General features: G+C 35.2%; 1 protein-coding gene across 1 annotated transcript; it reads left to right on the plus strand.

Moving 5' to 3' along the window:
- Positions 1-827: 827 nt before the first annotated feature.
- Positions 828-3,010, plus strand: MS3_00001256 (uncharacterized protein). The gene has a single exon (XM_051208730.1). The coding sequence runs from the start codon at positions 892-894 to the stop codon at positions 2,890-2,892; it is 2,001 nt and encodes a 666-aa protein (XP_051072385.1). The 5' UTR covers positions 828-891; the 3' UTR covers positions 2,893-3,010.
- Positions 3,011-13,958: the final 10,948 nt, after the last annotated feature.

Here is a 13,958-nt window from a genome sequence, read left to right on the forward strand (position 1 = left end):
CTTATTGGTATAGACTGGATAGATAAACTAAATTTATGGGATGTACCATTAAATGAAATATGCACAATGAAAAGCGCAAATAATCCTAGAGATCCACCCACAGTTCATGTAACCAAGAAAGTCGTAACGATAGAAGATCTTTTGCAGAAACATAAAAACTTGTTCCAGAATAAATTGGGATGCTGCACAATTGAGAAGGCAAAATTATACCTACGACAGGATGTAAAACCTGTTTTCCGTCCAAAGCGTCAAGTTCCATATGCAGCTATTGACAAAGTCGACAAAGAATTAGACCGACTAGAAAAACTCGGTGTTATACAACCTGTTAATTATTCGGCATGGGCAGCACCAATTGTAGTGGTTCAGAAAGCGAGCGGAGCTATTCGCCTTTGTGCAGACTTTTCAACAGGATTAAATGACGTTTTACAAAATCATTCATACCCATTACCTTTGCCAGAGGATTTATTTATTAAACTGAACGGTGGACGTTATTTTTCTAAACTTGATTTGTCTGAAGCTTACTTACAGGTGGAAGTTGACGAAGATTCAAAGGAGTTATTAACCATTAATACCCACCGTGGACTTTATCGATTTAACCGATTACCGTTTGGTGTTAAGCCAGCTCCAGCAATTTTCCAGCAGATAATGGATACCATTTTGTCTAACGTCGAAGGTGTAGCAGTTTACTTGGATGATATTATAGTTATTGGCTCTTCCGCGCAGGAATTAATGCGTCGGTTAGATGTGGTGCTCACTAAAATATCACAAGCTGAGTTTCAGTTACAAAAAGAAAAGTGTGAATTTCTGCTCGAGTCTGTTAAATACCTGGGATATATATTTGATAAAGATGGTCGTCGACCGGATCCAGACAATATAAATGCTATCAAAAATATGCCCAGACCGACTGAGGTTACAACCCTTCGTTCATTCTTGGGGATGATTGGTTATTATAGTATGTTCGTACCCCAAATGTATAAATTGCGACAACCATTAAATCAACTCTTGATGGCTAATACAACATGGCACTGGACAAAAGAATGCCAAGATTCTTTCGATGAAATAAAAAGGATTTTATCTTCTAAACTGTTGCTGACTCATTATAATCCAAAGCTTGAAATAATTGTAGCCGCCGATGCTTCAAACTATGGAATTGGAGCCGTTATCAGTCATCGTTTTCCTGATGGTAAAGAAAAGCCAATTGCTCATGCATCCCGAACTCTTAACTCAGCCGAGCGAAAATATAGCCAGATTGAGAAGGAAGGATTAGCCTTAGTTTTTGCAGTAAAGAAATTTCATAAAATGATTTATGGTCGTCGATTTACGCTTTTAACAGACCACAAACCGCTTTTATCTATATTTGGATCGAAGGCAGGTATTCCTGCTTATACAGCGAATCGATTACAACGCTGGGCTATTACGTTGCTTGCTTATGATTTCCAAATCCTATATAAATCAACTGAAAAGTTTGGGCAAGCTGATGCTTTATCTCGATTAATTGCGAATCAGAAGCAGGAAAGTGAAGATTCTATTATCGCAACGATATCGTTGGAAAATGATATTCACCATATACTGCAAGTTGCCATAGAAGCAACACCATTATCCTCTGAAGATATTAGACGCTATACTCAAGAAGATGATGAATTGAAGCAGATTATTAGTTACCTCGAACATGGTTGGCCTGCCCATATAGACGACAAAAATATTGAACAGTATTCCCACCGTCGGAATTCCCTGTCACTTGTGGATGGATGCTTGATGTTTGGGAATCGAGTAATTGTACCCACAAATTTACGCCGTAAGGTGATGTCACAACTGCATGCCGCACACCCGGGGGTAGCAAGGATGAAGGCACTTGCACGTGGATATGTATATTGGCCGAATATTGACGCTCAGATCAAAGAGTATGTTGAGACATGTTCTGCGTGTGCAAAAGCTATCAAAGCCCCTCGTAAGACAGAAATGCAGAGTTGGGGGACACCAACAAATCCATGGTCAAGAGTACACGTAGATTTCGCCGGTCCCATAAACGGGAAACAGTACTTAGTGATGGTTGATGCTTTTTCAAAATGGCCAGGGATCCACTACGTTAAATCTCTTTCGACAAAAGCCACTATCGAAAAACTGAGACAAGTGTTCAGCTGTTTTGGGTGTCCAGACGTATTGGTGTCTGATAATGGGCCACAGTTCACCTCCGCTGAATTCTCGAAGTTCTGCATCTCAAATGCAGTTAGGCATATAAAGACACCCCCATATCATCCACAGTCAAACGGTCTAGTTGAGAGGTTCGTAGATACATTTAAAAGAGCATTACTTAAAGCTGAGGGAGAAGGGGAAATGGAAGAGGTGATTCAAAGATTTCTACAAACCTACAGAGCAACACCAAACCCAGCAACAAATAATCAAGAAAGCCCAGCAGAAGCAATTTTTGGCAGAAAGATTAGAATACCTATGGAGCAAATGAAACCAAAGCTTAGAGCCAACCTCCGAAAGAACAAACGAATGGAACAGCAATTCAACAAGCGGCATGGTGCATTGCCCAGAATGTTTAAGGTGGGACAAGCGGTAATAACAAGAGATTTCACGGGAGTAAAGCCAACTTGGAAGTTTGGCATAATAATACGAAAAAAAGGGAAAGTTATCTACGAAGTAAAAGTTGGACAAAAGATATGGGTGAGACATGCAAACCAGATACAGCCAACCAGACAAGAACGAGAGACAGAAAATGCTACAAAGTCGAATATACCAATAAATATATTAACTGAGTCGAATAATGAAATTAAAAATGATCCGAATAATAACGAGACGTGTGAAACACTCCCAAGGAGGTCGCAGCGCATCAGACGAAAACCCAATCGAATAAAAATAAATCCTAAGGATCATTATTATCTCTGATGCTTCAAAAAAGGGGAGGTGTTATATCCGGTGAAGATTAAACTACAGGTAAATTCCAAGGACTATTCATGGACTAATATTCTATAAATATTCTTATTGTATAACTACTCAACAATTACACTATGGATATTTATATTCCTTTTATGATAAGCTTTATTTTGATCTATAATTTATTATTGTACGATTTACGGTTCTTAAGTTATGTTCAGTTTATTAACTACTGCCTCCCACATTCACAGCCACTTTTTGGGCTTATTTGTGTACAAATATTATTTCCTATTTTATGGTACGTTGCGGTCTGTGTGATTGATATATAAACCAAGTATGCCTGAAATAAACGATCTGCTCTGATTCGGAAGCTGGTATCTTGTTCTGGACTCAAGTGGAAGGGCTCGTAGGACATAGGACCAATAAGGACGCTAAACTGCCCACACCGGTTGAACGTCATTGGTTGGCCTAGTGTGAAGATTCGTATAAGTCGTATTCGGATTGGTAGATAGATCGTGTGATCGAAAAGTCAGACATCCAAGGTCATAACACTATCCATTATATTCCGTGCTTCTGATCAAATGTGAAGGTCTTCATAACCCAGCCGACCACTGGATGAAAGAGTAAGAGTAAGCAGCCTTGTCAGACACCGGCCTTTACTTGGAGTCCCTCTTTGAGCTGTCCACAATGCACGACTTCATAGTTTAGTCTGCCGTATGAATTCCGTATGATGCTGATGATGCTTACTCTCAGAAAAATATTTAAAACAATTCATGAATTTGTATACAAGTAAAGTCAGTAAAGTAGCATATTTTGTGGATAAGGGTTATTATAATTCAAACTGTTTTCGTTAGACAATTATAAAACAAATGCCCTTGTACGACCATGAGTGAGGAGAGTCAGCTCTCCCCCTCCAAATGCTCTCACATGGCCACGTGCATACAACCACTGACAGGGAAGTCCTACTCACCACATTCTCGCGACAATACTGTTGTTTACGAAATTGAGAGGACAAAAAGCGAATGTCCGGCGCCTTAACTGGGTTGGTGGAGACGGAGAGTCCTCCTAGGGGAGTCGGAAAACCCTGATTCCAAACCGATGGTATACATGGGCTCCAGGATCCTGAAGGAACAATTGACGTATTCACGTATTGTTAGTCACCGATTACCGTGAGATTGCATATTCTGACGTCTCTCCATTACCTTGTGAATTACAACTTCACGTCAAAGGCTCGGGGTGTGGCCCCCTAAAAAAACCTTGTACTTCGGTTCGGGCACCCGGGCAGTATCCCAGGCCTCATACAAATCGAATGAATTATATATTTGGTGTCTTCTTGTACTAATACTTATCTGTTTAAATAAATAAATAAATAAGTAAAACAAAGTTTTAGATATGTTAATGAAAAGTGGTTCATTTCTGATAGTTCAACATGATTTTGATGACAAAGGGTACAATTTTATTCTAGTAAAGATAAACAGATTTATGACTAATCTAACGCAATTGCAGCTCGAATCTGAATACATCTATTTATTCACATAGATTATTTTGTTTGAAGTTGATACAACAATTATTGAGTTAATTAACAGGAAGCTTACTGTAACAAGGTGGGAAGAGATTTAGAATGGTAAGTTGATTTTCATGTTTACATTATTAAAACCTTAGCCATAAAGATAAGAAAGCGCGATTTATCTGTGCAAAAGAAACTTGTTATATGTATACATATGTGAATGAAATTGCTAAAAATAACCAAGTAAATGAATCGGTCTCTCGTTTAAAGAATGGTTATCTAGATGCTTTGAAGTGGATAATTAACAAATTGTTATAAATTTCCATTAGATATTAATCAAGATAGGGATAACAAACTTTAAACAATTATAATACCTTTGTTTTATATTTTGATCAACATTTTGATTAAACTAATGGTATTGACCAGTAAATTGTTATAAAATATAAACAGATAATTCATACTTCATTGAATAAGATTAGATACTCAAAGCGTGAAATCAAATTTCGCGTTACTGTACTGAATAAGATATGTAGGTGGACAAAACAAAATTTTCAGTTAGAAAGAAAAACAAATTTTATTTTGTATATGAAGCATTCCATGAGCCTTGATAAACACCCGATATATCTATGTCATGTTTTTGATGGAGTTTTGTTCTCTGAGCTGGATGGTTTGGTTGTGGAGCTTTCATCGTCCTTCTGAACGATATCCTCAGCACAAACATCAGATAGAAGTGAAATGTTCTAATTTCTCCATATGCGTTTCAAAGCTTGTTCTGTACACCTTGACGTTGATTGGTTCTTATTGACCTTAAATTTGTCATTGTTTACTTCTTTGATTTGGTTGTGTCCCCCATGTCATGTATTTTTGTAGTCATATTACAGATAATGATACTTATAAAAAAGTTTTAATTTTATATTTCTACAAGCTGGAAAGCTGCTTATTTGTTTGTTTGTTTTTTGAAGGTGAAAATTGTAACTGGTTGCTTTTCATGTTTTCGTGATTAATTAATCATTTAAAGGTTGACGAACACCACTTGTATTATTCATACTCAGTTCACAATATCAAATTCACATTTTGTTATATCGTTAGTTATAAGCTGAATTGAAACCTAAACATGGTGATAACGCATTTCTTGGTCAATTTGATTTCCAATAAAGTTCAACCGTGTCTGTTGTGAGACAGTGACTCACTGAAGACAATTGTGGACGGTCGCGCGGTATCTTGGATTGGTTGAATTTAGACATTGACACCGTTGGATGTCGGAACAGTGGTTTAGAGGTTAGGCGTCCGCGGGCTAGACTGAAGGTCCTGGGTTTGAATCCCGCGATACGGGATTGTGGATGCGCACTGTTGAGTTGTCCCATACTAGGATAAAACGGCCATCCAGTGCTTCCGGGTTTTCACTGGTGGTCTAGCCTTAAGTGACTCATAATTTCAACCATTAAATTACTACAGTCTCCACAAAATTTCATTCTGATAATAAAGTTGGAAACAGGACAAAACAAAAAAAAGATGTTACTTTATGTTAAAACAATCCTAAATGGAATGAACTAGTAAATGTCTAATCTATATGTATTTACTTAATTCTAGGTAGTTTATAGTAAAATGTCAATTTTGTAAAAAGCAGGAGTTTTATTTGAAATAAAGTGTAAATGTCTAACAGATAATTCAAATGCAGTCCATTAAAACAATGAACATCTAATTTCTAAGCACAGATGGATGATGACTAGCAATGAAATCCAGGACGCATGTTTCGTCTTATATGGGACTCGTCAGCTAGATACATTCGTGACTTAAGGGGATATCGAGCCAATCTGTACAGTTGCGGTCCAAAACGGCATTGAGAAGATTCAGGCAACCGTTACAAAAATGAAGGAGCACTTAATTTTTTCCGAAAAAAAAACATACATTGGTAAAACATTCGTTTCAATGAGAATGGAAACATTCTTACTCTTTTGGTTACAAAGTAAAATGTTTAAATCCTTTTCAAATGTTACTCAATGAGATAATAGTGAAAAGGAATATAACTGTCTATCTATAACTGATGAAAGTAGTGAAGCTTACTCTTTTTCTTAGTTCAGCTAATAAGCAAATTATACTGACACCTCGAACCAAACGTATATGCTATCAATAATAAAATTAAGAATAAGATATAACCTATATGACTTGAATCTCGTTAATACAAAGATGGACAAATTCCTATGAAATTAATGCAGATATTTACACTTATCTTGTCTTCAAATAATCATTCTTCATTGTTCAAGAATATTTATTCATTATTTCACTATGTCAATCATAAGTGTAAGTGATTGATGGTTTTGTTAATATACTGATGTAAATATCAAAAACAATTGTTGACAAATCTGTATAAAATATATTTGGATATAAAAATCTGAAAAGAAAATAACAATTTAACCAAAAAATGTAAATAGGGTGAATGTCAAAAATACACTAGAATGATGAGGTATATATTAAAACTTTTGGCCTTGTGTCCTATTAATATATAACGTAATGATACCGCCAATGATTTATCGACCAGACCAATGACGCATAAAACCTGTACGAGCAGTCATGAGTACTTATCGCTCCTGCTTCCTGCCTAGCACTGACTGTTAAGTCCAGAACACTAATCTCAACCTTTGCGATATGAATCATGTATTTCAAACACACTGAGCTTATATACCAACCAGACAGATCACATCGTACCGCAAAATAGAAAATAACATTTGTACAAGATTTAACCAAAAGTGACTGTGAATGTGAGAGGTAGTAACTGATAGACAGGGCATAACTCAAGAGTGGTAAATCGTATAATAACAGCTCATAGGTCAAAATAAAGTTTATGATAAGAGGAACACGAACATGAATAGTTCAGTTACTTAACAGTTATACGATAAAAATATACGTTTAGTATTGGTCCACAAATGGATCCCAAAAGTGACCATTCATTATTTTCATCAGGATATAACAATATTACATAACAAAATGTTATAATTAGACAAGTATTACATAAAAATATATGTCAATGGATATTATCATTAGAATGATGCAAGTAATCAAAAGAGATTACAATTTATATTTGGAAGATAAAAGGTGAAACTGTTGAGATAAATGAATTTCAGTAAGAAAATTGTATTTAAACATTTAAAGTTAAGGATTGGTGATTAGAAATGAAGTGAAAAGCTATATATATATATACTTGTGATTTCTACTACACCAGTATGTTATCTGAAAAACGTTCCGTATTGTAAGTCTATGAAAATCAAGTTAACAGGGTTTAAAAATATCTTGCTAATACAAGGTAATTATCAGTTTAAGGGTTGTGGAGATTGTTAAGTTTTTCTGATTGAGATCATGAACCGACTGACGTTAAACCACCATTAAAAACTTGGGAACACTGGACAGCCGTTTTGTCCTATTGTGTCTACCTCAGTACAATAGAAGATGGTCGCGCAACTTCGTGGATTGGTTGAGGTTAGACATTAACACCGTCGGATGCCGGCTCACTGGTCCAGTAGGTTAAGCGTTCGCGCGCGAGAATGAAGGCCCTGGGTTCGAATCCCGTGGGGGCGGGATCATGGATGCGTACTGCTGAGGAGTCCCACAATAGGATGAAACGGCCATCCAGTGCTTCCAGGTTTTCCATGGTGCTCTAACATCAATCGGTTCATGATCTCAATCAAAAAATAATACAAGGTAGTTTCTTTTTTCCTGAACATGATAGTGTTATCATTTCAGTAAGTCATTAACACTAGTTTATTTAGAAAAGCTTAGCTATTACTGCTTAAAAATAACCAAGGGTTCCAGGCAATAAAATAAGGAAGGAAAAAGAAGACGGTAGGATAAATTCTAGTTAAAGTGTTCATGTCATTTTGTCACAATCAAACGTCCAGTCCAGCTAATCTCAGGAGACATCAATAAAGTGGCATACTGATATTTACGCTTTTTCTAAAAGTGTCACCCAACACGAAACTTATATCTATAGTTAACTCATGACTTCCCTAAATTGTTCAACATGAAAACATTGTGAGCACAACATAAAGCCACTTGAATTATTGGTCATATTGTAGCTTGTTTTGTATAATGTTTAATCAACACTAAAGACTTCACAAACATAATACTGGTTAGTGTTCAGTAATCGACCATTGTGAATTAGTCATCCCACCAGATCACAGGCCAAATAATGTAGTGCCAAATTTTTGAAAGTCGAACTGGATCACTTATGTCTGAATCCCACCTAAAAACTCGATTCGACTCAATGTTTAAAGTACTCTATACTGATAAATCGCAATTAGTTAACAATCTAATAGCTGACGTTTTCAAGATTCAATTGGATGTTGAATCGAAAAACTATCATACTGAATTAGTCAATAATCTTAATCTTGATTCCTTGTTATCATAGTAATTATTTTTGTTTAATTAAGTGTAAATGGCTTGTGGTTATTATTTTTTTAAGGTAACTAAAATATTATTCAACTGGTGTATAGTTTGAAAGATCCAATAGAAATATCTTTACTGTTAACTGTTATGGCTTTAAGTTGCGGTCGACTTTTACCCTGTGCTAATTGTTGTGTCCTTGACTGGAAAATTAGAGAGCAGCGTACTTATCGATCGATTACAGTGACACGTAAGGACGGCCTAGAGTCTCGATTGGTCCCACTTCCCTGTCTAGCCCAGTCAGTTGAGTCCAGAACACAAGTCACAGCCTCGGAGATATGAATCATTATATTTCAAACATACTTTGTTTATATACCAATCAAGCATACCACATCGTACCATAAAAATAGAAAACAACACTTTGTACAATATTCAACAAGTGAACAGATATCGACCAATAGAAAATGTCCATTTAAAGTCCAAGGACACCATTGGACTTAACATGATAATTATTGGTCTATTCCTCTGCATCCACAACATTAACTATCCAATGTCTCTGATATTCGTCTGTTGAAATTTACCACAGATGACTGCACTAAATTTTCATGAATACTTGGGAATTAGTGGACGATTATGAATGGGACATAAGGAAAATTAAAACGGAGAGCCCAAGACAGAGTAGGCTGGACATGGCTGATCGCCAGCTTATGCTATACGAGAGATGACAGAAGTGAATAAGTAATGTATAAGAATCTCAATAACCTATTTTGAATTGAATTATTACACTAAATTCCACCTATATTTAAATGTTTACAACTTTGTGCACTCTTTTAATTGTGTTTATTTACTAATGTCCATTGAAAATTATTTTGTACTAAAACGTATTTGGTGAAAAGCAACAGAATTATAGTTCACTAGTCATGGCCAATAAGTCCTGCTTCTTTTTGTTTTTTAATTTTAAATTTAGCAGTACGAAGCAAACGAACATTCATGGTTGACATTTCACAAACACTGTTGTCTGTTATTTCCTAAATTTCTCCAAACATCCAAAGTGCTTTTCTTAAGTGTAAAAACAAATTGAACAAAACATTCGTCAGTTGTTTGTAATTGATGGTTTTTGTACTTGAAACGTTTTGATAAGCTTAGTAAAATCTTAATTTACTGGAGTGGTTCAACAATATACGGTCAAGATATATACGTTCAAATTATTCGTGAATTAACAGTACAAATTTTTGTGATGATTACTCAATGTTATTGATATTACAAACCGATCGAATTTAAACAACCGCTAATAACTAGAAAATTTTAGATAACTATTCTATCCTAGTATGATACTCCTCAGGATTTAACATCTGTGACTCCATCGAGGATTAAACGCAGGAATTTTAGTTCTATGGAGTCTCATATAGGGTTGTGTTGTAACGTGTGAGACTGCAGGTTTTGATAAGCAGCGTTTATATCGATCGATTACAGTGGACAGTGTCACGTAAACACGTAAGGATGACCCAGTGCCCTGATTGGCCCTGCTTCGCTGTCTGTCCCAGCCAGTTGAGTCAAGAAACACAAGTCACAGCCTCGGAGATATGAATCATTATATTTCAAACATACTTTGTTTATATACCAATCAAGCATACCACATCGTACCATAAAATAGAAAACATTTTGTACAATATTCAACAAGTGAACAGATATCGACCAATAGGAAGTGTACATTTAAGGTCCAAGGCCACCATAGACTTAACACGATAATTATTGGTATATTTTTCCGACTATCCTAACAGGTTGAAACAACCGTCGAATGGTGTATGGTTTCAATAAATGTAGAACTTGAGTTAACTTGTGGTATTCCAGAATTGTTTATTCTTGTTGTATACAATTTACCACTCCTAAAAAACATTTAATGTGTTAACGAATTACCTCATTTCAGTATTATACTGTTTGACTGAGATATTATTATATTTTTTTGTATTTCGTTATCATGAATAGAAGTTCATTAGTTCAAACAAATCAAACTTGGAATTTCAATGAATTGATTGAAAGAATAAATTTTAAATATTTTTTTCCTGTCGAAAACATAAGTTGTTAATATGGAAAAATTTTATTGAATCAATTATTGTCAAAAACAAATAATTATCAAAAGGGGTTTTATGGAGATTTTAGTCATTTCAATAGTTGAAATTAGTGAAATCTCCACAAAACCCCTTCTGATAGTAATCATCGTATGTTCACTAGTGACTGAATTCAAGAGGCATTTCCTAAAGTTCTAGTGTGAAGCCGTGACAAGTGGAGTTCAACCGGGTCTGTTGCGAGATAATGATGGACGGTGGCACAATTTCGTGGATTAGTTGAAGTTAGACATTAACACCGTTGGATGCCGGTACGGCGGTCTAATGGTTAAACGCTCGCGCGAGACTGGTATGTCCTGGGTTGGAATCTCGCAGGGGGCGAGATTGTGCATGTACACTGCTGAGGAGTCCCACGATAGAACGAAACGGACGTTCAGTGTTTCCACGTTTCCCATGGTGGTCTAGCTACAATTAACTCATAAATTCAACTATTAAATTATTTAGATGTGTTCATCTTATATTTCAAGGTTAAGAATGGTGTGTTGTAAATGATGGGTGAATAGTAATTTGAAGTAGGTGACAAGATGTTTTATAATAAGGTCAGCTGAACATTTATCTAGTCAAATAAACAAATATCGGTTCCATTTTATACACCTATTCTCGTTTCATTTAGTTTAAAATAATAGATTGGTAAACAAAGACAATTTTTTAAAACATACAATTAAGAGTTGTTTGAAACAATTAACAATAACTCAGGTAGACACTGATGTAGGTTTATAATATTTTATTGAATAATTTAAGTGATTTGAATATTCCTGTCTTGATATATTCAGGAAATAATTTAAGCAAGTATGAATTTTCAGTAGTTTTGCATCACGCTGAAACTAACAATAAAATAGTCGTTCACATGAAAGTAATATTCAAAAGTTATCATGGTAACTGGGAACAAGATTTGGATTTACCTTTTTTATAATTGTTTAGTTTTAGTGTGAACATCAACAATAGAATTCAGTCACATTCATTTGGCAAGTCTCTTGAGGAGTTAGTTTACTCATATGTCTTTTACATGTAGCTGAATCAATAGGTATCCTCATCAATAATTATGACTTTATGTCTGCTGAAAATTTATACAGCTGCTCTCCTAACCATGACCATTATAATAGCTAACATCGGAACAAATTGTTGATCACTTACTATTCAAGCATTCTTTTGTCAACATTTTTATATTTTTATCGTTCATACTAGTAACATTTACCTTTTATTTCCGTGACTTTTATGAATAATCAACTTTTGTCAAAAACTGATCGATTCTTTTAAACTATGTTAAGTAAAATATATAAATAAACATTCTAATTCATTCGTTGATTAATTAATACACTTAATTATTCAATAATTTACCTACCTCATGTTTTAATTATTTTTCAGTCATTTCCAATCGTTTTCACATTTTGAATATGTGATACACCACTAAGTGATTATTATTGATTATATATATACCAACACCAAGGTCAGGATTTTCAATACAAACATCAAGACAGTTCTATTGTATAGGGCGGGAACCTGGAGAACTATGAAAGCCATCATCCAGAACATACAAATGTTTATTAACAGTTGTCTACGCAAAATACTTCGGATTCGTTGGCCAGACACTATTAGCAACAACGTACTGTGGGAGAGAACAAACCAGATCCCAGTGGAAGAAGAAATCAGGAAGAAGTGCTGGAAGTGGACAGGACACACATTGAGGAAAGCACACAACTGTGTCACAAGGCAATTCCTCACATGGAATCCTCCAGGCCAAAGGAGGAGAGGAAGACCAAAGTACACATTACGCCGGAAAATGGAGATAGACATGAGAAAAATGAACATGAATTGGATGGAATTAGAAAGGAAGACCCAGGACAGAGTTGGTTGGAGAATGCTGGTCGGTGGCCTATGCTCCATTAGGAGTAACAGGCGTAAGTAAGTAAAGTATATATATATATATATATATACATATATATATATATATAGTATTCTATATTTCAAAACAACAATAAACCATTTGTTTATTGTAATCTGATATACTTTAATTTTAATACAAAAACTTCATATTATTGACTATTTCAACCCAATTATAATGGTTATTTGTATATAATCTTAACCTTAGTCAAAGTGAATTTATGACAGTAACATTCCTCAAACTAAGATAGTAGATGTAATAAGTAGGTCAAAGATATCAAAATGTATTATATTATATTATTATTATCATTGGAAAATAATGAAAATTGTAGGAAGTGTCCTAGATAATTATATCATATATATATAGATATTCAAAAAAGGTTTTGTGTATAATGAGAAATGTTATTCTTATTATTGTTTAGGTTTTCTTTCAAAATCGACTCATTTTACCTGTTCATCATTATTCTATTCACTTGGTTTTCAATAAGATTAAATTGTTAAAACATAATGTAACAAAAAACAAACAAATAAACAAACACATTAATTGAATGTTTATTTAATTTGTATCAAATTATATTCTCCTATTGAATGTTTATATATTATTATGAGTGACTTTAAACAAATAGTTAATTTCAGATGGCTTTTGTGGATATTATAGTAATTTCAATGGTTAAGATCATGAGTCAGTTGAAGCTAGACCACCATTGAAAATGTGGAAGCACTGGACGGCCGATTCGTCCTATGGTGGGACTCCTCAGCAGTGCGCATCCACGATTTTGCCCCCTGCGAGATTCGAACTCAGGACCTACTGGTTTCGCTCGCGAGCACTTAACCACTAGACCAGGTCTGTTGTGAGATAGTAACTCACTGAAGAAAATGGTGTACGGTGGCGCAATTTCGTGGATTAGTTGAAGTTAGACATTAACACCGTTGGATGCCGGCTCAGTGGTCTAGAGGTTAGGAGTCCACGCGCGAAACCAGCAGGTCCTGAGCTTGAATCTCGCAAGGGGTGAGGTCGTGAATGCGCACTGCTGAGGAGCCCCACAATAGGACAAAACGGCCGTCCAGTGCTTCCAGGTTTTCCATGATGATCTAGCTTCAACTGACTCATGATCTTAACCATTGAAATAGTTAATTCAAAATTATTGATAACTAATGGTCAAACAATATACTTTCAGTTCAATTGG

Source organism: Schistosoma haematobium, chromosome ZW (assembly GCF_000699445.3).
Source record: "Schistosoma haematobium chromosome ZW, whole genome shotgun sequence".
NCBI classification, from domain to species: domain Eukaryota; kingdom Metazoa; phylum Platyhelminthes; class Trematoda; order Strigeidida; family Schistosomatidae; genus Schistosoma; species Schistosoma haematobium.